We start from the raw sequence: 23839 nt of genomic DNA, 5'->3' as shown, positions 1-23839 counted from the left end.
TCTGCTCCTCTCCTCTCCTCCGGACTGTGGGTCACTGTGCGTCTGCTCCTCTCCTCTCCTCCGGACTGTGGGTCACTGTGCGTCTGCTCCTCTCCTCTCCTCCGGACTGTGGGTCACTGTGCGTCTGCTCCTCTCCTCTCCTCCGGACTGTGGGTCACTGTGCGTCTGCTCCTCTCCTCTCCTCCGGACTGTGGGTCACTGTGCGTCTGCTCCTCTCCTCCGGACTGTGGGTCACTGTGCGTCTGCTCCTCTCCTCTCCTCCGGACTGTGGGTCACTGTGCGTCTGCTCCTCTCCTCTCCTCCGGACTGTGGGTCACTGTGCGTCTGCTCCTCTCCTCTCCTCCGGACTGTGGGTCACTGTGCGTCTGCTCCTCTCCTCTCCTCCGGACTGTGGGTCACTGTGCGTCTGCTCCTCTCCTCTGGACTGTGGGTCACTGTGCGTCTGCTCCTCTCCTCTCCTCCGGACTGTGGGTCACTGTGCGTCTGCTCCTCTCCTCTCCTCCGGACTGTGGGTCACTGCGCGTCTGCTCCTCTCCTCTCCTCCGGACTGTGGGTCACTGTGCGTCTGCTCCTCTCCTCTCCTCCGGACTGTGGGTCACTGCGCGTCTGCTCCTCTCCTCTCCTCCGGACTGTGGGTCACTGCGCGTCTGCTCCTCTCCTCTCCTCCGGACTGTGGGTCACTGTGCGTCTGCTCCTCTCCTCTCCTCCGGACTGTGGGTCACTGTGCGTCTGCTCCTCTCCTCTCCTCCGGACTGTGGGTCACTGTGCGTCTGCTCCTCTCCTCTCCTCCGGACTGTGGGTCACTGTGCGTCTGCTCCTCTCCTCTCCTCCGGACTGTGGGTCACTGTGCGTCTGCTCCTCTCCTCTCCTCCGGACTGTGGGTCAATCACTATATGACTATATGCTCCTCAATCCGCATTGTCTGTGTACACAGATGTGTTGGGTTAGCCTCTTCATTCAGTAATGTCCAGAGTAGCCATACCCCACCGATCAGCTTTTACCTTCTCTGGCCGCAGCCTCATGTAGGTGCTGTATACGGAGTGAAACAGCCCAGCTCCATACACTGCTTAGTGGTTATTCTTTTCATTAGGAGCAGATCTGCAGTATCTGGCAGTGGCCACATTCCAGTGTATGGCGCTGTTCCTCTCTGAACACTGTTTACATCCAGCCGTTGTAGCCTGTGGATGAGGGATGGCTGTGTCTGGTACCATTAAAGCCGCCATGTAATCTCTGCCACAGGAGCTTTCTCCAGTGCTTATGGTAAATGGAGGCAAACACCGTGAATAGGACATTACCCACTTACTTGTTCTCTGCTTATCATGTCGGTTACCCTATGCAGCCCAGTCGTGACAACAGCATTTGGTGGTCTTGCTTGAATGCTTGTCCATTCATCTTTCCACCTGACCCCTAATGCTCTTTGGTGCACAAACACTGCTGTCATGTTCTCTCTCCTGCTGATATCTAGGCCCATGCATGCTCCATTGGGCAGTCACACCGCGATCAGCAGGACCAGGAGTTCTTACTCCGTATTTTGCACCACATCATGTTATATGGTACACAGGTGTAATGTGTGTGTGCGTTGGTGGAGCCCTTATACAGCAAACTGCATAGTCCTGTAAAACGTCCAGCAGGGGAAACCACAGAGGCTGTGACCGCTCCTGATACAAGTTACATAGTTTATAAGGCTGAAAAAAGACAAGCGTCCATCCAGTTCAGCCTATTTCTTGTGCACTGCAGCTATTCCGCAGCGTTGATCCAGGGGAAGGCAAAAAAAAACCATGCGGTATAGGCCAATTTACATCATTGAGGAAAAATTCACTTCCCGACTCCAATCTGGCAGTCAGATTAAATCCCTGGATTAATTAACTAAGCATAAGATGTAATTTTATTGTTCTCAAGAAAGGCGTCCAGGCCTCTCTTGAACTCATTAAGTGAGTTGGACATCACCACTTCCTCTCCCAGAGAGTTCCAGAGTCTCACGGCTCTGACCGTAAAGAATCCCCTTCTATGCTGGTGCAGGAACCTCCTTTCCTCCAGACCCATAGTGTGCCCCCTCGTCTTTGTCACCATCCTTGGTATAAACAGGTCATGGGAGAGATCTCTGTACTGCCCCCTGATGTATTTATACATGTTTAAGAGGTCTCCCCTAAGCCTTCTCTTTTCCAATGTAAATAGGCCTAATTTTGACAACCTCTCTGGGTATTCTAGTCCCCCCCATTCCCTTTATTACCTTAGTCGCCCTCCTTTGTACCCTCTCTAGCTCCAATATGTCTTTCCTGAGCACCGGAACCCAGAACTGTGCACAATATTCTAAGTGCGGCCTTACCAGCGCTTTATACAGAGGAAGAACAATGTTCTCATCATATGCCCCTATTCCTCTTCTGATGCATGCCATGACTCTATTTGCCTTCGCAGCTGCTGCCTGACACTGGGCACTCCAATTTAATTTGCTATTAACCAAGACGCCCAGGTCCTTCTCCATGTCAGATTTCCCCAACGGTTTCCCATTTAATATGTATGGGTCACTGCTGTTTTTCTTTCCCATGTGCATGACCTTACATTTATCGGCATTGAACCCCATTTGCCATTTTTTGGCCCAACTCCCCAATTTATCTAAATCGTCCTGTAGCTGTGCCCTATCCTCATCTGTATTAACTACTTTACAAAGTTTAGTATCATCTGCAAATATTGCTATTTTACTATGCAACCCTTCCACTAGATCATTAATAAATATACTAAATAATATAGGGCCCAAGACAGACCCTTGAGGCCCCCTGCTAGTAACCCTGACACCCCCTGAGCTTACTCCATTGATAACCACCCTCTGCTTTCTATCACTCAGCCAGCTATTTACCCACTTGCACACATTATCCCCCAGACCAAGCATTCTCATTTTATATACCAACCTTTGGAGAAGTCAAGGTATACAACATCCACTGACTCTTCCCGGTCCAGCTGTGAGCTCACCTCCTCGTAGAAGGCAATCAGGTTTGTTTGGCAGGAGCGATCCCTCATGAATCCATGTTGATATGGAGTTAGACAGTTATTATCATTAAGATATTCTACAATAGCATCTCTGAGAAATCCTTCAAACAATTTACCCACAACAGACGTTAAGCTGACTGGTCTATAGTTCCCAGGGTCACTTTTAGACCCCTTTTTGAATATTGGTACCACATTTGCTTGGCGCCAGTCTAGTGGGACAGTCCCTGTCCATAAAGAGTGCTTGAATATAAGATACAGCGGCCTGTCTATCACATTACTTAATTCTTTTAGTACCCGGGGGTGTATGCCATCTGGGCCTGGTGACTTGTCTATTTTGATATTATTTAGGCGTTTCTGAACTTCCTCCTGGGTTAGGTGGGTGATATTTAGCGGATGGTTTACTTTATCACTCTGCATTTCCTCCGATAAATGATTTCTTTTGTGAAAACAGTGGAGAAGAAGCTATTGAGTAGGTTTGCTTTACCCTCATCGCCCTCTATGATTTTACCCAGGTTATTTTTCAATGGGCCAACTCCATCAGTTTTAATCCTTTTACTGTTTATATAGTTAAAGAACAGTTTGGGATTCGTTTTACTTTCCTTGGCAATTAGTCTCTCTGTCTCCTCTTTTGCTATTCTTATTTGTTTCTTAGTTCAGGCCTATTCTGTAGCAGGGGCTGTGTCACATTGGAGCAAGAACAGTCTGCCCACCATTCTGACAAAGGAATATTATTGGCTACAAAACTGGTTCATTAGGATCAGTCTCAATAAATTGGGTAGTGCACAGATTGTGGCCAAGGGCAGGGTACTAATGGCTGCCAAATCCCCCTACAGGTCATGCCATATGCTGGAATAGATGAACTCATGATGTCTTTCATGCAATCTTGTGCACTCATATTTATTTATTTTACTCGCTTATATAGATCCATTAATTCCACAGTGCTTTACAGACATCCGGTTCCTCCGGATTCTCCGGTTTCCTCCCACACTCCAAAGACATACTGATAGGGAATGTAGATTGTGACTCCAATGGGGACAGTGATGATGATGTCTGTAAATTGTCTGAATTGTAAAGTGCTGCAGAACATGTTGGCACTATATAAATAAAACTATTATTATTATATTACTAGCAGCCCGAGTTCCGAAACAAATAAGTTTCGGAAGCTAGAAAAGTGTGCTTCCCATAATAAAAACTAACTCAAATTACCCATGTCTATTTACTTTCAGTCTTTTTACACAATAAACAACAAAGTTGTCATCTTTACTACATAAAGAGCTTAATGTTGAGGTGAGTCCGAGAAAAACATCAGCTGACGTACAGAAAAAAACATTAACAAAACAACGTCCGCTGATGTTTTCCTCGGACTCGCCTCAACATTAAGCTCATTATGTAGTAAGATTTAAGAGTATATGGTACCGATGTATGTGCGTGTACACATTGTGTATATACCAACCGCCCTGTGTAATATATCTATATCTATCTACAGTACAGACCAAAAGTTTGGACACCTTCTCATTTAAAGATTTTTCTGAATTTTCATGACTTTGAAAATTGTACATTCACACTGAAGGCATCAAAGGTGGCTACTTTGAAGAACCTAGAATATAAGACATATTTTCAGTTATTTCACACTTTTTTGTTAAGTATATAATTCCACATGTGTTAATTCATAGTTTTGATGCCTTCAGTGTGAATGTACAATTTTCATAGTCATGAAAATACAGAAAAAATCTTTAAATGAGAAGGTGTCCAAACTTTTGCTGCTCACAGTGATACGTGCTACTTGCTACACCTGTTGGCTCTTGTGGGTAATATCTCGGACTCACCTCAACATTAAGCTCTTTATGTAGTAAGATATGCTGCAGATTTGAAAAATGCCATTCACTTTGCTGATACTGTAAAACACTACGTTTTTTTTCTGCCTGAAAAACACCCCTTGTGAACACACCCTTATCATTCTAACTTGCGTATGATCCAAGTAAGCTGACTTTTTTGGTGCTGATTCTTATGTTGCCAAGACGTAAATAAGTTTGCCAACTTCTTGGAGACCTATTCTATTGTCTTTGCAAGTAACTTTCCGATACAAATGTCGGGTGAGGTGCGGGTGTATTTCGGATTCGCTTAGCCCACTGTTCTTGCTCCAGCGTGAAGTTTTGTTCTATGTACTCATTAGGTATAATTGTAGCAGCTACTAAAATTCCAGCTATGAAAGTGAACTTCTCATGGTCCTGTGATGACATTAATTCTGGTGTAAAGCTCATGGCCTGTGACTCCAGAGCCTTTGCTTCTGTTGCACATTCGGGTGTGAAGCAGAAAGCGGTCAATCTTTTGGCGTGCTCTCCATTGTAAAGAGTAGGAGCCGCTCTATACACATACATTACGTTCATACAGTTATGGGAACTATACTCTGCTTCTGCCCTGGGACTGTAATGGATTGCTGCGCTATGTCATCTAAAACTATAGTCAGCGGGAAGTAACCTACAACATGGCTTGTAAAGCTTTGCATCCTATTGCTTCAATTCAACTAATGTGAAGCAAATTTGCTATTCTAGTTAAATATGTGTGTCAGAATTCCAAAATATTAGTTAGGAGTCCGACCCTTGACATAAGGGCATGGAAATCCAGATCTGCAGAGCCTCGTCTTAAGGCCCCGTCACACTAAGCGATGCAGCAGCGATCCCGACAACGATACGACCTGTCAGGGATCGTTGCTGCATCGCTAATACATCGCTGGTGAGCTGTCAAACAGGCAGGCTCACCAGCGATCAGGGGAGCAGCGATATCGTGGAAAGAATCGTTCCACGATGTCCTGCTCCCGTTACCAGCCTGCTGCTTAAGCAGGAGCAGGCTGGTAACTATGGTAAACATCGGGTTACTAAGTGCGCGTGTGCCCCTAGTAACCCGCTGTTTACCATGGATACCACTCTGCTACGGTGCGCGGGAGCCTCCGCGCACCGTAGCAGAGTGGTATCCATGGTAAACAGCGGGTTACTAAGTGCGCGCGTGCCCCTAGTAACCCGATGTTTCCCTTGGTTACCAGCCAGATCGTTGGTCCCGCTGGTCACACACAGCGATGTGTGCTGGCCAGCGGGAGGCCAACGACCAAAAAATGGTCCAGGACACTTTGCAGCGATCAGCGACCTCACAGCAGGGGCCTGATCGTTGCAAAGTGTCACACATAGCGACATCGCTGGTGAGTCACCAAAACCGTGACTCAGCAGCGATCTCGCTAGCGATATCGCTATGTGAGACGGGGGCTTTAAATGTAGTAGAGGGGCTCATTCATTGTTTAGGGGACTACTGAAGATTGACAGGGAACTACTTAATAATCTTACTACATAAAGAGCTTAATGTTGAGGTGAGTCCGCGAAAACAGGATTTTAACAGGATCAGCTGAAGGTGAGAAAGTAAATAGACATGGGTAATTTGAGTTAATTTTTATTATGTAGAGCACACTTTTCTAGCTTCTGAAACTTATTTGTTTTGGAACTCGAGCTGCTAGTCTTACTACATAAAGAGCTTAATGTTGAGGTGAGTCCAAGAAAAACATCAGCTGACGTTGGAGCGATGACTATGTTGTTGTAGATGACGATGAAAGGGAACATTTTCCTATTGAATTTTTAAATAGCTTAACCCCATCAGGCCAAGTCATTGCCTTAGACTTAAGGTGGGCAGCATTATTATGTTGAGAAATTTGAATACAAAACGAGGACTCTGCAATTGTACATGATTAGTTGTAACATCATTGAATAGAAATGTTCTTGAGACAGAGATTTTAACAGGATCAGCTGAAGGTGATAAGGCATACAGAGAAATTTCCACGCAATCTGCCCTCAGTAATTCACCTTTTGAATTGGCGAACGTCTCTGTAATCTTCTAAAATGTATTTTTGTTTTCCGTAATGCCATTTGCTAATTTATGAACGATGACCACTTTGTTTTTCGTGTAAAAAGGCTGAAAGTAAATAGACAATTTGAGTTAGTTTTTATTATGTAGAGCACACTTTTCTAGCTTCCGAAACTTATTTGTATCTGAATTCGGGCTGCTAGTTTGTGAATAAACCTTTAAAGGAAACCTGCCCACTGCTGTCAGGGACTTGCCTGCCCCACTAGCCTCCCATGTGGGTCGGTCCTTGGCATCTTTTAAAGTACATCTTTCTCTGAAACATTACAGTGTCTCAGAGTCAAACATACATGGCTATAATCATGCAGGATCTGTGGATCAGGCACCATGTATCAGCAGTCAGGTTCTCTTTAAAGCACCAGTCCAGCAGTTTTTGTTTCTTTTGCAACGCTGGAGTGATGCATCTAATAAAAGGCCCCTGTATTTAGTCTTGTACGTACCCATCACCGTCTTCACCTCTCCTATCGGTCTCCAGCAGGTTATAACCTGCCCTATTGCTCCAGTGTTTGCTGGGCGAGCCGGAGGTCACTTTTCAATGCAAGTGTAATGAGAGCCATGTTCTGGCTCTCGTCAACTTCATTGGGAGCTTGTGACCGCTCCATTCTGACTTCGGGTAGTCAGAAGTATCAGTCACAATGGCACCGCGGGACCGGAGCGGCGCAGATAGAAAGTAAAAGACGGTAGCGGATCAGTATAACACCCGGGGGAGGGACCTTAAAAGCACCAGTCTAGCGCTAAACAAAATGCTGGAGTGCTGCTTTAAGACTCCTGGGCTGTTTTAAACCCTTTCAGCAAGAACTGAGACAAATGTAAGAAAGTACACCAACAGGATCCGACTACATAGGTTTGTTTTTTCAATAAAGAAATTGTCTCAAAAAAGTTGACATTATATTTTAGATTCATTTGAGCTATACAAAAGTTTAAAACCTGTTTCAAATAAGCCATCACTGTGTAATAATGGGGTCCATCCCACAGTGTTCCTGCAATAACTAGAAAGTGTTATCCTGATGAACCATCTGTGGGTTGGAAATATTTCCACTAGGCAGTTTATAATGAGTAGACTTTTTGTTTAAAATGTTTGTCCTTTTTTTTCCCTTTTAGAACACTCTCGACTAAAAAACATCCGTCATGTATATAGAAGCTGTCTGTGGTATCAGCTAAAGGCTATAAGGCCACAGCAGAATGTAATTCCGACTGCCAAGTAAGTAAAAGTGCTTATGTGTTTTCATCAAGTAACTGACTACTATGTACTTGTATACCTTTGTGACAATGAATGGGTTTCATATATACAGTGGTGTGCAAGTGTTTGCCCCCTTCCTGATTTCTTATTCTTTTGCATGTTTGTCACACTTAAATGTTTCAAATCCCAAAACAAATTTACAAAATATTAGACAAAGATAACACAAGTAAATACAAAATGCGGTTTTTAAATGAAGGTCTTTATTATTAAGGGAAAAAGAAATCCAAACCTACAGGGCCCTGTGTGAAAAAGTGATTGTTCCCTAAACCTAGTAGCTGGTTGAGCCATCCTTAGCAGCAACAACTGCAATCAAGCGTTTGCAATAACTGGCAATGAGTCTTTTACAACGCTGTGGAGAAATTTTGGCCCACTCATCTTTGCAAAATTGTTGTAATTCAGTCACATTGAAGAGTTTCCAAGCATGAGCCGCCTTTTTTTAAGGTCATGCCACAGCATCGCAATCTGATGATTAAGGTCAGGACTTTGACTAGGCCATTCTAAAGTCTTAATTTTGTTTTTCTTAAGCCATTCATAGGTGGACTTGCTGGTTTGTTTTGGATCATTGTCCTGCTGCATAACCCAAGTTAGCTTCAGCTTGAGGTCATGAACAGCTGGCCTTACATTCTCCTTCAGGATTTTTTGGTAGATAGCAGAATTCATGGTTCCATTTACCACAACAAGTCTTCCAGGTCTTGAATCAGCAAAACAGCCACAGACCATCACACTACCACCACCATCTTTTACTGTTGGTATGATTTTCCTTTTCTGAAATGCTGCGTAACTTCTACGCCAGATGTAATGGAACATACACCTTCCAAAAAGTTGAACTTTTGTCTCGTCAGTCCAGAGTGTTCTCCCAAAAGTCTTGGCGATCATCAAGATGTTTTCTGGTAAAACTGACACAAATCTTTTATGTTCTTTTTGTTCAGCAGTGGTTTTCGTCTTGGAATTCTGCCATTCATGCCATTTTTGCCCAGTCTCTTCCTTAGGCCACTGCCCCACTATCAGTATTTGGTCAGGAGTGGGAGCCAAAACCAGGACTGGGTGATAAATGCAGAATTGGTGACTTGTTTCTGTTATACCTTTTCTCTGATTGTTCCTCACCTGGTTTTGGCTTCCACTCCTGAGAAAAAATACTGACCAAATACTGATAGTGGGGCCGTGGCCTTATGGTGGAGTCATGAATACTGACCTTAACTGAGGCAAGTGAGGCCTGCGGTTCTTTGGATATTGTTTTGGGGTCTTTTGTGACCTCTTGGATGAGTCATCGCTGTGCTCTTGGGGTAGTTTTGGTTGGTCGGTCGGCCACTCCTGGGAAGATTCAATACTGTTCCATGTTTTCGCCATTTGTGAATAATGGATCTCGTTGTTTGCTGGAGTCCCAAAACTTTAGAAATAGCTTTATAACCTTTTCCATATAGATCTCAATTGCTTTGTTTCTCATTTGTTCCTGAATTTCTTTGGATCACAGCATGATGTCAGGCAGGTCCTATTTAAGTGATTTCTTGATTGAGAACAGGTGTGGCAGTAATCAGGCCTCTGTGTGGCCAGGAGAATTGAACTCCTCTTCCCAAAGTTGTGATAAACCACAGTTAATTTATGTTTTTAAGGGGGAGGAGGGAGTCACTTTTTCACACAGGGCCCTGTAGGTTTGGATTTCTTTTTCCCTTAATAATAAAGACCTTCATTTAAAATCTGCATTTTGTGTTTACTTGTGTTTATTTTGTGTCTAATATTTAAATTTGTTTTGTGATCTGAAACATTTAAATGTGACAAACATGCAAAAGAATAAGAAATCAGGAAGGGGGAAACACTTTTTCACACTACTGTAAAGGAATACTGAGGCCTCATCTTTATCAAGATTAAAGAGGTATTCCCAAAATATTAAGTTATCGCTTACTATAGGAAGCTTACTGATCGATGGGGATCTGACTACTTGGACACCCACGTGATTCCAAGAATCAAGACCAGGAACCCGGTTCTACAAAACCCCTGTCTTGAATGGAGTGGGGGTGTGCAGACTGGAGCTGTGCTCCATCCATTGTCTGTGTGACAGCCTGGTAAAGCTGGGCGTACAGTACAGACCAAAAGTTTGGACGCACCTTCTCATTTAAAGATTTTTGTGTATTTTCATGACTATGAAAATTGTACATTCACACTGAAGGCATCAAAACTATGAATTAACACATGTGGAATTATATACTTAACAAAAAAGTGTGAAACAACTGAAAATATGTCTTATATTCTAGGTTCTTCAAAGTAGCCACCTTTTGCTTTGATGACTGCTTTGCACACTCTTGGCATTCTCTTGATGAGCTTCAAGTAGTAGTCACCGGAAATGGTTTTCACTTCACAAATAATGGGGTTGGGACCATCAGTTGTGTTGTGCAGAAGTCTGGTGGATACACAGCTGATAGTCCTACTGAATAGACTGTTAGCTGCTTTTTTCTTGCCATAATACAAATTCTAAGTAAAGAAAAACGAGTGGCCATCATTACTTTAAGAAATGAAGGTCAGTCAGTCTGAAAAATTGGGAAAACTTTGAAAGTGTCCCCAAGTGCAGTTGCAAAAACCATCAAGCTCTACAAAGAAACTGGCTCACATGAGGACCGCCCCAGGAAAAGAAGACCAAGAGTCACCTCTGCTTCTGAGGATAAGTTTATCCGAGTCACCAGCCTCAGAAATCGCAGGTTAACAGCAGCTCAGATTAGAGACCAGGTCAATGCCACACAGAGTTCTAGCAGCAGACACATCTCTACAACAACTGCTAAGAGGAGACTTTGTGCAGCAGGCCTTCATGGTAAAATAGCTGCTAGGAAACCACTGCTAAGGACAGGCAACAAGCAGAAGAGACAAGTTTGGGCTAAAGAACACAAGGAATGGACATTAGACCAGTGGGAATCTGTGCTTTGGTCTGATGAGTCCAAATATGAGATCTTGGGTTCCAACCACCGTGTCTTTGTGCGACGCAGAAAAGGTGAACGGATGGACTCTACATGCCTGGTTCCCACCGTGGAGCATGGAGGAGGAGGTGTGATGGTGTGGGGGTGCTTTGCTGGTGACACTGTTGGGATTTATTCAAAATTGAAGGCATACTGAACCAGCATGGCTACCACAGCATCTTGCAGCGGCATGCTATTCCATCCGGTTTGCGTTTAGTTGGACCATCATTTATTTTTCAACAGGACAATGACCCCAAACACACCTCCAGGCTGTGTAAGGGCTATTTGACCAAGAAGGAGAGTGATGGGGTGCTACGCCAGATGACCTGGCCTCCACAGTCACCAGACCTGAACCCAATCGAGATGGTTTGGGGTGAGCTGGACCGCAGAGTGAAGGCAAAAGAGCTAACAAGTGCTAAGCGTCTCTGGGAACTCCTTCAAGATTGTTGGAAGACCATTTCCGGTGACTGCCTCTTGAAGCTCATCAAGAGAATGCCAAGAGTGTGCAAAGCAGTCATCAAAGCAAAAGGTGGCTACTTTGAAGAACCTAGAATAGAAGACATATTTTCAGTTGTTTCACACTTTTTTTGTTAAGTATATAATTCCACATTTGTTAATTCATAGTTTTGATGCCTTCAGTGTGAATGTACAATTTTCATAGTCATGAAAATACAGAAAAAATCTTTAAATGAGAAGGTGTGTCCAAACTTTTTGGTCTGTACTGTATACCTCCCCTCTATTCAAGATAGGACTCTGCAGAGTCAGGTTCCAGAGCCCCGATCTCAAGGTCACGTGAGGTCCTAGCGGTTAGACCCTCAGTGATCAGTAAGTCATCCCCTATCCTTGGGAATTAATATTGTGGGAATAAGCCTTTTAATAGTGATCTCAACGTCTTGACATGCCTGAATCCACTTTTAATGTACAAACATTCAAGCTTCAAGTAGCTTGTTCCTCTTCTTGTCAAAAAACTCTAAATAGATTTCACGAAGTCATTGTTGTGGTCTTAAAAGCCTCCGAAGACGAGAGTAAGCTTTAGTTATGTACAGTATATTGCGGAGTTGGGCGAACCAGTAGCCATAAATGAATGCCCTTGATTAACAGTGATTCAGTACTTACTAAGTGCTAGCTGAGTAATTGGTATCAGGGGACCGGATGTCTGCAAGCGTTTTACATAAGGACAGCACAAACATGCCCCTGACTTTTCACACCATAAAGCATGGGGTCATAGGTTCATATTTTTCTGTATTTTCCTTTTTCATTGTTTCTTATGAATGTAGTTGACAGACATTTTTATGCTTCTCAAAGGAGTTTTAGGAAGTGAAACCTTACTGGTATATTCTGAGGATAGGCCTTGAATGTCTGGTGTGTTAGGTTCTGAGAAATCAGCATAATAAAGGGGCCACAAAGCTCTTCTTTTGCTTAAACTATCTGATCAGCAGCATCCTGGGGGTGGATAATCACTGGTTAACTCATTCCCATCCACTTGTAAATTACCAATTGCCTGAAGCACGAGCCTGCTAGTTTTAAAGGGAATCTGTGAGCCGGTTTATAATATTTCATCTGAGAGCAGCATGAGGCAGGCAAAGAGAAGCTGAGTCTAACGATGTATCACTTAGATTACTGGGTGCAGCCGTTCTGACACAATCAGAGCTTTTAGATTTAGAATGAAGCAGAGCTGAGAAGGCTAACCCCACCCACACCAGGCTCTGTATGTACATAGTCCATAGACTGTGAGCTGCTGATCACAGGAGGGGGCATGGGCGGACCAGTCCCTGAGTGATAAATCCTTCAGTTAGTAAACTACAGCACACACTTTGACAAGTGACACATCCCTGAACTCCTGCCGTCTTCAGATTACATAGCAAAAACCTGCTGACAGATTCCCTTTAAGGCTAAGTGCCCACGATGGTGAAATGCTGCATATTTTTTACGCTTCTCCCTGGCAGGAAAAACGCATGCGGATTTTACGTGCGTTTTTCCAGCCAGGTAGAAGCGTTTGTCAAGCGTTTTTCACATGCATTTCTGCCTGCGGGTTATCAAGCTCTTTTCCATCACTTGGAAAAGTGCTTGACAACTTGTTCACACTATATAAATCCATGCAACCGGCATGGATTTATATAGTGTGACCAAGTAATAGTTAAAAAAAAGAATAAGAATGGTAAAAAATAAAAATAAAAAAGTTTATACTTACCTTCCGATGTCCTCCCGGTGTTCTCTCCGCTGCGTCTGGTGTCTTGCAATGCTCGCGCTGTTGTGAAGGACCTGCGGTGACGTCATGGAGTCATGTGACAGGTCACATGACTCAATGACGTCATGGCAGGTCCTTCACAACAGCGCGAGCATTGCAAGACACCGGACGGCGTGGACAAAACACCAGAGGACAACAGAAGGTAAGTATAATCTTTATTTTTTATTTTAAATTCTTTTTTTTTACAGTTTCTATGGTACTCAGGTCTGGATGAGTCTCCTCTTCTCCAGACCTGGGTACCATCCGCACATTGGACCGTGTGATATCCGCTTGTGCAGATGTAGTGATGCGGATGTCACGCGGTCCAATGCAAGTCAATGGCGGCGATTACGCTGCGTGTCCGCAAAATTAATGGACATGCTGCGGATTTTTGAGCGCAGCATAAATGCTGCGGAAAAATCCGCAGCATGGGCACTGACATTGCGGCTTGTCATTAGGGACCATGGGGGGCGGATTACCAAGCGTTTCCCAAGCGTTTATGCTGTGGAAATTCCGCAGCATAAACGCTTGGAAAACGCATAGTGGGCACACAGCCTTAATGCTTCCCATCTGCAGTACAGGGCTTAACCCTGTCAATCAATCAGTTTCCTGCCCCAAAAGTAGAGCCAGTACACATCCCTGATTGGTGTGTTCCTGATTACAGAAGAGCTGGCTGGACGCTCAGCAGATTGCTAGGGAACCATGTGACGTCAGTAATGATGTTGCGGGCTTTCCCATTGCTAAAGAGTCTATATCCATATTGTTCAGCTTTAAGAATTAAAAAATAAAGAAAACTAAAATGAGGAGAAAAAAAAAAACTTGAAAAGTCCCTCTCTTCAAGAATGTGTACTTCTCTCCAGACGTAAACTCACCAATTTTAGACAATTTGAGTGGCATAAATGTATTTGCATGCCAAACTTAAAGGGGCAGATAGATCAAAGTGTTTATGCCGGAAAATTAGCGTAAAACACTTTGAAAAGTCACAACATTTTTTGCACAATGAGAACTTACACAAGGATTATGTGGTGTTTTTCAGTTTCAAGCAGCTCTGCCGAAATGGGCAGAGCTGAGGAGGAGCAGTGACAGGGCATGGCTATGGCCACTCATTACTTTTATGGAAACTGGTGGTGTTTCTTATGCCAGAAATGTTACTCCTTTCCATGACTGGAGTAACAGTTCTGGCACGGTACATGAAGGCACACAGTACTGATGAGATGTGCCAAATTTAATAAGTGGCTTATGATTTCTACTGAATTTAGCGCATCTTATTCCTGCATGCTGCTCATTAAAACTTGTGTAAGAAACACACAGAATCGGGGCCATACGGTTTGTCTACTACCATAAAAGTTAATCTTATGGATCCTAGGGTTGTGGAAGAAACACAAACATCTTCTGATCCCGGATCATCACTCCCCTCTGCAGACCATACAACCGATTTGGAATGGGAAAGGGGTCATCACATGATGGCTGCATAAAACATTGGCCACTGATGGGCTGTAGCCTTCACAGTTTGCTTCTTCTGCTAGGACGGAATGTAAAGGCTGCAGACAACCAGTGGCTGCTGATTGGCTGCAGCAAGTCACGTGATGCTCCTTTCTGAATGTTGATACTAGGGGACATTATTGACATTATTGTGCATGGGAGAATTAGGCTATGTTCCCATGATACTGCTAATTGACATCTAACAAAGAAAGAAAGTTACCTTATTGTTTGTGTGTTTCCACAGGAAAGTAGTGTTGATGTTTGGATGGGCATTGTTTATATTCCTCGCCTACAAAGTTTCCAAAACTGATAAAGAATACCAAGAATACAACCCATATGAAGTTCTGGGTTTAGATCCGGTAAATATAACTGTCATTAGTAATGCAAAAAAGTCTAAATGAAACCCTTAGGCTTTGTTCTCACACGTTGGGTTTTTCAACGTTTTTTGCTGCAGATTTTTGTGCATATTTTCAGCTACGTTTTGCAGCACCAGCAAATTCTTTGAGAAACCAGAATTCTCTGTTCACATATTATGGTTTTTTGTTGTTGCGTATTTTGTGCCTTGGTTGGGTTTTTGGAAAATGAAGCATGTCACTTCTTTCAGCGCTTTTTCACCCATAGGAAGTAATGGGTGGTGGAAAAAAAAATGCTCAAAAAACGCAGGTAAACTTTTTCAGCGTTTTTGATGGCAAAATAGAATGGGGTTCTTTTTTTTTTCACAGAACTTTATGTACATGCATAAATAGAGACAGAAGGACAGTGAAAAAAACACTGCAGAAATGCATCAAAAAGGCATAAAAAAACCGCAGCAAAACCTGTTTTTGATGCAGCTGATTTCCTGCCAGAGATTAGTTTTGCTGCAGATTTCTGACGTAAAAAAACACGTGGGAATATAGCCTTAAGATGTGAGGTACAGTTGTACTAGGAGTTCTTTTAACATTAATATTCAGTGTGCAGATCTATTGTGGTATAATCCCCTTCCCATCACACCACCCATCAGAAGTTTGATTCCTTAAAGGAGTTTTGCATTCTATAAGTATGGTAAGAATCTGTTTTGCATACAGTTTGCATTCTTACCATCTAGAATCATGCTGCTGTGTTTAGCTCCCAGAGGGTTGTCCACCCTGATGTACTGAAACAAGCCTATCTACTGTGCACATAGCAAAGTCCGGAAGATTTCTGGCTCAATTAAACAGCCCTGAACTGATGATTGGAGTAATCGATGAGGCTGGGTCCAGACGTTCAACATAAAACAGGCTATGATGTGAACCAGTCCAAACAACAGTCTAGACTAAACCTACTGCTGATGTTTTAGTCTGTCTGTGACTGAAGCTTGCTAGGACTTACTTTGCACTGTACCTTATTGCTGAATTTCTGGGTGCATCCTAGCCTTTACAGTGAGTTTTCTGCATAAAATCTTGTATGCTGGGCATAAATGGTCCAAGAATGGGTAGGTCCACCGTTAGACATCTACCCATTACTGTGACACTTCCATATGACATGTTCTCTTGTTTTCGTAAGCTGTGTCCTGCCAGAGATTTTTACATAAGGATGTCCTCTCAATCCCAGTAGATCCTGACATTTTGCAAAACTTTTTTTTTTTTTTTTTTTTTAAGGGTGCCACTGTCTTAGAAATTAAGAAACAGTACCGTCTGCTTTCTTTGAAATTCCACCCTGATAAAGGAGGAGATGAAGCTATATTTATGAAAATAGCCAAGGCATATGAAGCGTAAGTTTATCCATGGCTTCTTAATTGACTCATATCAGGTTCCTGCTCTGCAAGAATAAGGCTGGCCTATGGGTTTGTTCTGCCATGAAACCTGGCAAGTTAGTTTATAGCCTCTACCTATAGATTAAAGGGGTTGTCAGGTCTAAAACTATAAATCTGCAGTCACTCTATATGAACCCTCACATCATGTGCACTACGCGCTATGAGGATTCTCCAGTGCCAGGAGCAACTGTCATGTGACAGCAAGTATGGTGATATACATACTGTCAGACACATTCTGACTAGACTTTATCCAGCCATGCCCATCTAGTTGGAATGTGGCCGGGACTATGTGTATCGCATACTTGCGATCACATGATCGCCGCCACCGGAGAATCATCACAAAACACAGTTTGTGCGATGTGAGGATTAACAAGTCTGCAGTCACATAGAGTGACTGCAGATTTGTAGTTTTAGACCAGACAATCCCTTTAACTATTAGATGAATGTTAGCTAAATTTCTGTTTGGAAAAAAAAAAAAAAAAAACTTTTTAATTTTAATAGTGTGATGCTTTAGTATGTTTATAGTGATTTTCTGTCTGGCCTTAATCTATGCAAGTCGTGCTCCTGATTAACAATCTATATACGTATCAACAGCCCTCACCTGTTACCAGAGCTCAACATTTGGTCAAAATCGACAAAACATGGTCATTTTTTTTTAATTTTTTTAAAATTTTTATGTATTCATCTGTTCTTTGTTTTTTCTTTTTCTTCTTAGCTTGCCAGTAGTAAAGTTTCGAGTTTTCCAATGTTTTCACTTGATTTAATCATTTGCGGCTTTTCAAAAAGTCTCAAAATTTGTTGCAAATGTATTACAGTCCCGTTCTGGAGTGATTTTATGTATGGCTGAAATTTTGGCTCAATTATTGCAATATTTTACTGGAACATGCTATTTTTTTCTGCTAAAAAGTTGTGAAAGAAGCAAAAAAATAAAGAGAATTTTTTATTTTGCACAAAAATCATGTATTACTTGACCCATTTTTATGAACTTTTACGCCAAAAAAACAGCAGATACTACAAGACAGAAAAAAACTGATGAATTGAACCCACTGTGTTTCTTTCCCATAGCAAACAGTCACAGGCAGTTTTTAGTATTTAAACTGCTCTGGTTATGAAAGCTCTGCTGTGATTGACTACCAACAACAAAGACTATTCCTTTTAGACTGTTTTGATGAAGGTGCCCAAAAGTCAGAGTTAACATATCCTATTAAATTTTTTTTTTTCATATAGTTTAAAAGATCTGCAGATTCAGTGAGATCTCTGGGTCCTGAACGCACTGATTGCTCAAAAGATGGTTGAGAAGCGCGCAGACCTGGAATACTACAGCGCTGTGAACTGGCGCCATAGAAAGTCATTGGGTGTTCTTAGCAGGCACTCAGGCTGGAGCTGTGCTCTTCTGGGAGACTTTTGAGCAATTGATTGGGTCCTTGGGACACAGCCCCCACCAAATCTGGAGGTAGAGAATAATATATATTAACCTAATAACTACCAAGCACTGTAATTTAACAGAATCTGGGCTTTAACCCCATTCCATTAAAAATGCAGGCTTCCAGATTCTGCTCCTGTAAACTAGCAGGGATAGGTCCGTTCCCTGACCTTCAGACAGGGCCAGCCTGGGAGAAGACAGAAGCGGTTTATATTGCTTCTGTCTTCTCTTTTGCCGATCACATAGCACTCAATAATCTAACAGAAGGAACGGCAGTGCTGACTTCCATAGGACCATCTGATCACATGATTGTTGAATGGCATAGCAAAGCTGCAGGGTCCTAGCGGACAGAGATCAGATACTTATGGATGTTTTATAACCCTTGTTTGTATGTATAAAATAAATTAAAACTAAAATATCTGCATTAAATTAAAAAAGTAATCCCCATCACATAGAATGCCGATAAATATTTATTTTGTTATATAAAATACATTTTATTATATACATATAACAATAAACAAATGACCTATATATATTCGGTATACACATGATTGTAATAACCTGTTAAAGGAACTCTCCAAATTATTTTGTGTGAAAGGTGAACAGAAAAAATATACACAATAAAAGAAATCGAAACCAGAAAATTATTTTTAGTATTTGCTTCTCAATCATTTTGTGGTTCGCAAGGGGGGGATTTATCAATACTGCTGCAGTAAAAGACGGGTAGCCATTTCTCATGACAAAAAAACCATGGGCCCTTTAAACAAAAGCTGCAAATGTACTGGCGCCTGCCCAGCTTTTCTTCTCATACTAGTGTTAGTGAAGCTAATCCTCTGTTACACATTTCTGTTTTGTTTTTTTATTATCTAACCTATTTTCATGTGTAGTTTAACAGATGATGAGTCCAGGAGAAATTGGGAAGAATATGGCAATCCCGATGGACCACAGGGTAAGCAACTATTTACTGTTAGTCGGCTACAGTGTTTTCTGATTGAGTTTACTACATTGCAAAACAATATTTAATTCAATATCCATCAATGCGCCTCTCTTGTTCTGTCCATTTATCAAATTACTTTTGTGCATTACGGTACCAGTACTTTATTAGTATTGCTCTGACTTTTCTCATTCTTCTTTTTAAAGCTACACATTTTGGCATTGCATTGCCAGCATGGATTGTGGACCAGAAAAATTCTATGCTGGTGAGTTAGTCATAAAAGAAGTATTCTAAACAGAGAGACTGCTTACCTGCAAATATAGGGTTAATCTGCAGATAAATGGCATTTAAATCTTACGTAGCCGGCTTACTGGAGCAGCAGCTACAGGGAGAAAAATGAAGTTTTATTCTCTCTGCAGCCTCTCTTCCAGTTATCTGAGCAGTGCAGGGAACAATTAAAATCGCTGCTCACTATACCGTGAGAGTGGCTGTAATCACTTCCCCTGTGCAATGATTGGCAGCCTGCTCTGCATTGTGGGTGTGCAGCACTGGCTGTCAATGAAAGTGAAGGGTTTACAGCCGTACTCGCTGTGTAGTGAGCAGTGACTATCTGCTCCATGTACTGCTCTGATGACTGGAAGGATGCTGCTGTAGGAAGGATAAAACCTAATTTTCTCAATGTAGCCGCTGCTCCTGTAAGCCAGCTACACAGGGTATAACCATTATTTACCTGCAGAATAACCCTAGAACTGCTGGTAAATAGTGTTTCTGGACATGTTAGTTCCCTTTAAGGAACACGCCTGGCACAACTGAGGCAGGTTATGCCCAATGCTTGGTGTGAGAGGCCTAGCAAAGAGAGAATCTCTGTCTCGTGCACCTCTCCCAAAGGCCTTCTGCAACACTTCTTCCTATGGCGTATCAGCTGTACTTGAAGTGTTCCTATATCATTTTCTCTGTAATTTTGTAGCATGTGTCTTGGCTGTAAGGGTGTAAAGATATTACTGTATGTGACTTACCGCTATAATTCTTTTTTTCAGGTGTTGCTGGTTTATGGTTTAGCTTTTATGGTCATTCTTCCAGTTGTTGTGGTACGTACCCCCATAGTTCCTTAAAAGGGTATTCGCTTTATCCATTTGTTTTATAGAATGGGAAATCGTCCACTTTTGTAATAATAACAAATATACTGTACGTATATGTATGTGTGTGTGTGTGTGTGTGTGTGTGTGTGTGTGTGTGTGTGTGTGTGTATATATATATAGATAGAGATATATACAGTTATATGAAAAAGTTTGGGCACCCCTATTAATCTTAAGCTAAATGTTTTATAAAAATTGGTGTTTTTGCAACAGCTATTTCAGTTTGATATATGTAGTAACTGTTGGACACAGTAATGTTTCTGCCTTGAAATGAGGTTTATTGTACGAACAGAAAATGTGCAATCTTCATTCAAACAAAATTTGACAGGTGCATAAGTATGGGCACCCTTATCATTTTCTTGATTTAAATACTCCTACCTACTTTTTACTGACTTACTAAAGCACTTTTTTTGGCTTTGTAACCTCATTGAGCTTTGAACTTCATAGCCAGGTGTATGCAATCATGAGAAAAGCTACTTAAAGTGGCCACTTGCAAGTTGTTCTCCTGTTTGAATCTCCTCTGAAGAGTGGCATCATGGGCTCCTCAAAACAACTGTCAAATGATCTGAAAACAAAGATTATTCAACATAGTTGTTCAGGGGAAGGATACAAAAAGCTGTCTCAGAGATTTCACCTGTCAGTTTCCACTGTGAGGAACATAGTAAGGAAATGGAAGAACACAGGGACAGTTCTTGTTAAGGCCAGAAGTGGCAGGCCAAGAAAAACATCAGAAAGGCAGAGAAGAAGAATGGTGAGATCAGTCAAGGGCAATCCTCAGACCACCTCTAGAGAGCTGCAGCATCAACTTGCTGCAGATGTTGTCACTGTGAATCAGTCAACTATACAACGCACTTTGCACAAGGAGAAGCTGTATGGGAGAGTGATGCGAAAGAAGCCGTTTCTGCAAGCACGCCACAGAGTCGGCTGAGGTATGTAAAAGCACATTTGGAGAAGCCAATATCTTTTTGGAAGAAGATACTGTGGACTGATGAAACCAAGAATGAGTTGTTTGGTCATACAAAAAGGCGTTATGCATGGCGGCAAAAAAAACACAGCATTCCAAGAAAAACACTTGCTACCCACAGTAAAATTTGGTGGAGGTTCCATCATGCTTTGGGGCTGTGTGGCCAATGCCGGCACCGGGAATCATGTTAAAGTTGAGGGACGCATGGATTCCACTCAGTATCAGCAGATTCTTGACAATAATGTTCAAGGATCAGTGACAAAGTTGAAGTTACGCAGGGGATGGATCTTTCAGCAAGACAATGATCCAAAACACCGCTCCAAATCTACTCAGGCATTCATGCAGAGGAACAATTACAATATTCTGGAATGGCCATCCCAGTCCCCAGACCTGAATATCATTGAACATCTGTGGGATCATTTGAAGAGGGCTGTCCATGCTCGGCGACCATCAAACTTAACTGAACTGGAATTGTTTTGTAAAGAGCAATGGTCAAAAATACCTTCATCCAGGAACTCATTAAAAGCTACAGGAAGCGACTAGAGGCTGTTATTTTTGCAAAAGGAGGATCTACTAAATATTAATATCACTTTTCTGGTGAGGTGCCCATACTTATGCATCTGTTAAATTTTGCTTGAATGCAGATTGCACATTTTCTGTTAGTACAATAAACCTCATTTTAAGGCAGAAACATTACTATGTCCAACAGTTATTACATATATCAAACTGAAATAGCTGTTGCAAGAACACCAATTTTTATAAAACATTAAGCTTAAGATTAATAGGGGTGCCCAAACTTTTTCATATAACTGTATATATGTATATATATATATAATATATATATATATATATATATATATTATATAATATATATATATATATTATATTATATAATATAATATAATATATATATATATATATATATATGATATACAGAAGTGTTGAAGAGCTGTGGATAGAAATACTGTAATAAACACAAGACACAAGGAGGAATGCCAGGACTAACGTGTGTAAGCTAAAGATTCGGCACTACCTATGCAGTGTTCCGGCAGCTAAGGTTAATAATGTTGGTGCGGCATACAATAAGTCCACAGTAATATAGATAAGCTTCAGGCAGCAAGAGAAAAAGATAAGAATGTGTAAGGGTCACACAACTGATGCACGAAAACAGACCATTCCACAGACTACATTGCTGTAAAAGAAGTATGTAATCATAACTTTTTTTTTTTTTAGAAAGGTGTAGATCATGCTCTGCACTCAAATAAATGAGAATCCTAAAAACTGGAATACCATGTTAATTGTAAATCTTTAAGGATGGAATGACTGAAAGTGAAATTGTTGCATGTGATGTATCACTTTCCCAGTAGAAAGAGTATGTATTCTTTTTTAATAAGACTTGTGATCTACTAGAAACAGCAGATATAGGGCTGTGGATGTATCCGGACAGATGGCAGACATTCCAGTAGGCAGTTCCATCTGCTTGTTACCGCACCTTGTTGCTCCAGTGCATGTATAAGCCAGTGTGTAAGCGATTGACAACTTCTGCGACTATTCCAGTAATTTGTCCATGCCTGAACAGGGAACATTGAGAGGAACGATCACTTAATCCTCAGTCAGCTTTGCACAGGGAGTGGACAAAATACTGGATGATTCACTTTGCTGTAACTTCTAAAAAGAGACGATCTATCGTACTTCAATTTGGACTGTATATACTTTTAGTTCATGAGAAACTGATGTTTTAAATCAGGTGTTGAAAATATCCACAGTTCGTATCCAAGCACGCCTGCACGCGCCATTCCATATGGTTGAATGTATTCTGTAGGACGTCTGGGGTCATAGTCTGAATTTCTCGCTGTACGTTCTCTCGGAGTGCCTGTAATGTTCGTCGCTTGTTACTGTACACCTGACCCTTCAAATGGCCCCAAAAGAAAAAACCCCGCAATAAAAAATTATTTTCTCTTGAACCGGGCCCTTTCAATTCCTGAGCGACAGGGACTCTGTACAGGTGAACACGACCTTTCCTGGCCGCTCGTTGTCATGTGGAGTACGACATGCCAGTTTCCTGGGAAAGCCTGTCCAACGATTTACGTGGAGATGCCAAAAGTCGCTTGAATTGATGTCCTCCATCATGCCTATCCACTAATGTTCTTGTACATTCCAGCTTATTCACCAATGACAGAATACACGGTTTGGGTGGTGGATTTCGACCTCCAAACTTCTTATAGAAACTCACTTTAGCACTTCTTTAACAACTCAGTTTTCCAATAAGTTTTCACAATGAAAACCTGCCCCTCCACACTGTACATTGTTAACAAATGAAGAAGGAATTTGGCAGGAGTGAAATACAAGCACCACACATGAACTACCGACGGGCGGAAAGGCATACAACAAGTCTATCTCAGTGGAGATAACTGGCGGGGTGACAAGTCGGCAAGACCACTCGGCACAAGGATGTTCCTCATTGCTGAGGTTCATTGCACTCTCACTTCTCATGAACCAAAGTACGTATAGTCCAAGTTTCAGTGTGGTTGACCGTCTCTTTTAGAAGTTACAGGCTACAGCAATTTTTCTGGGTAAAGTAGCAAGTGAATCAGCTTGTATAATGGCCACTTTAGAGTGTGTAGTAGCATGGTAATTATATTTCTTTTAAAGCACCACTCCAGCATTTCTATTTTCACACTGGAGTGGTGCCATTAATTTTAGTTCCCTGCCCCTAGCCTTATACTTACCAGCCGCACTCTTCATCTGTTACCAGTGCCACTCTGGGCCGTTGTGACCTCCTGGATCTCAAAGTCACAACTCAATGTAAGTCTAGGAGAGCAGAACGAGGCT

General features: G+C 42.1%; 1 protein-coding gene across 1 annotated transcript in view; it reads left to right on the top strand.

Moving 5' to 3' along the window:
* SEC63 (SEC63 homolog, protein translocation regulator) overlaps positions 1–23839 on the top strand; it is an 85390-nt gene that overhangs the window by 4736 nt on the left and 56815 nt on the right. The window contains exons 2-7 of the mRNA XM_073675806.1: positions 7990–8089; positions 15024–15138; positions 16396–16508; positions 18861–18922; positions 19114–19172; positions 19945–19995. Coding sequence (XP_073531907.1) covers positions 7990–8089; positions 15024–15138; positions 16396–16508; positions 18861–18922; positions 19114–19172; positions 19945–19995 — 500 coding nt within the window. The remainder of the gene's footprint in view (positions 1–7989; positions 8090–15023; positions 15139–16395; positions 16509–18860; positions 18923–19113; positions 19173–19944; positions 19996–23839) is intronic.

The sequence above is a fragment of the Phyllobates terribilis genome, unplaced genomic scaffold (genome assembly GCF_046119375.1).
Source record: "Phyllobates terribilis strain yellow unplaced genomic scaffold, ASM4611937v1 Scaffold_3__8_contigs__length_932513732, whole genome shotgun sequence".
NCBI classification, from domain to species: Eukaryota; Metazoa; Chordata; class Amphibia; order Anura; family Dendrobatidae; genus Phyllobates; species Phyllobates terribilis.
This window is presented reverse-complemented; position numbering and strand designations above follow the sequence as displayed.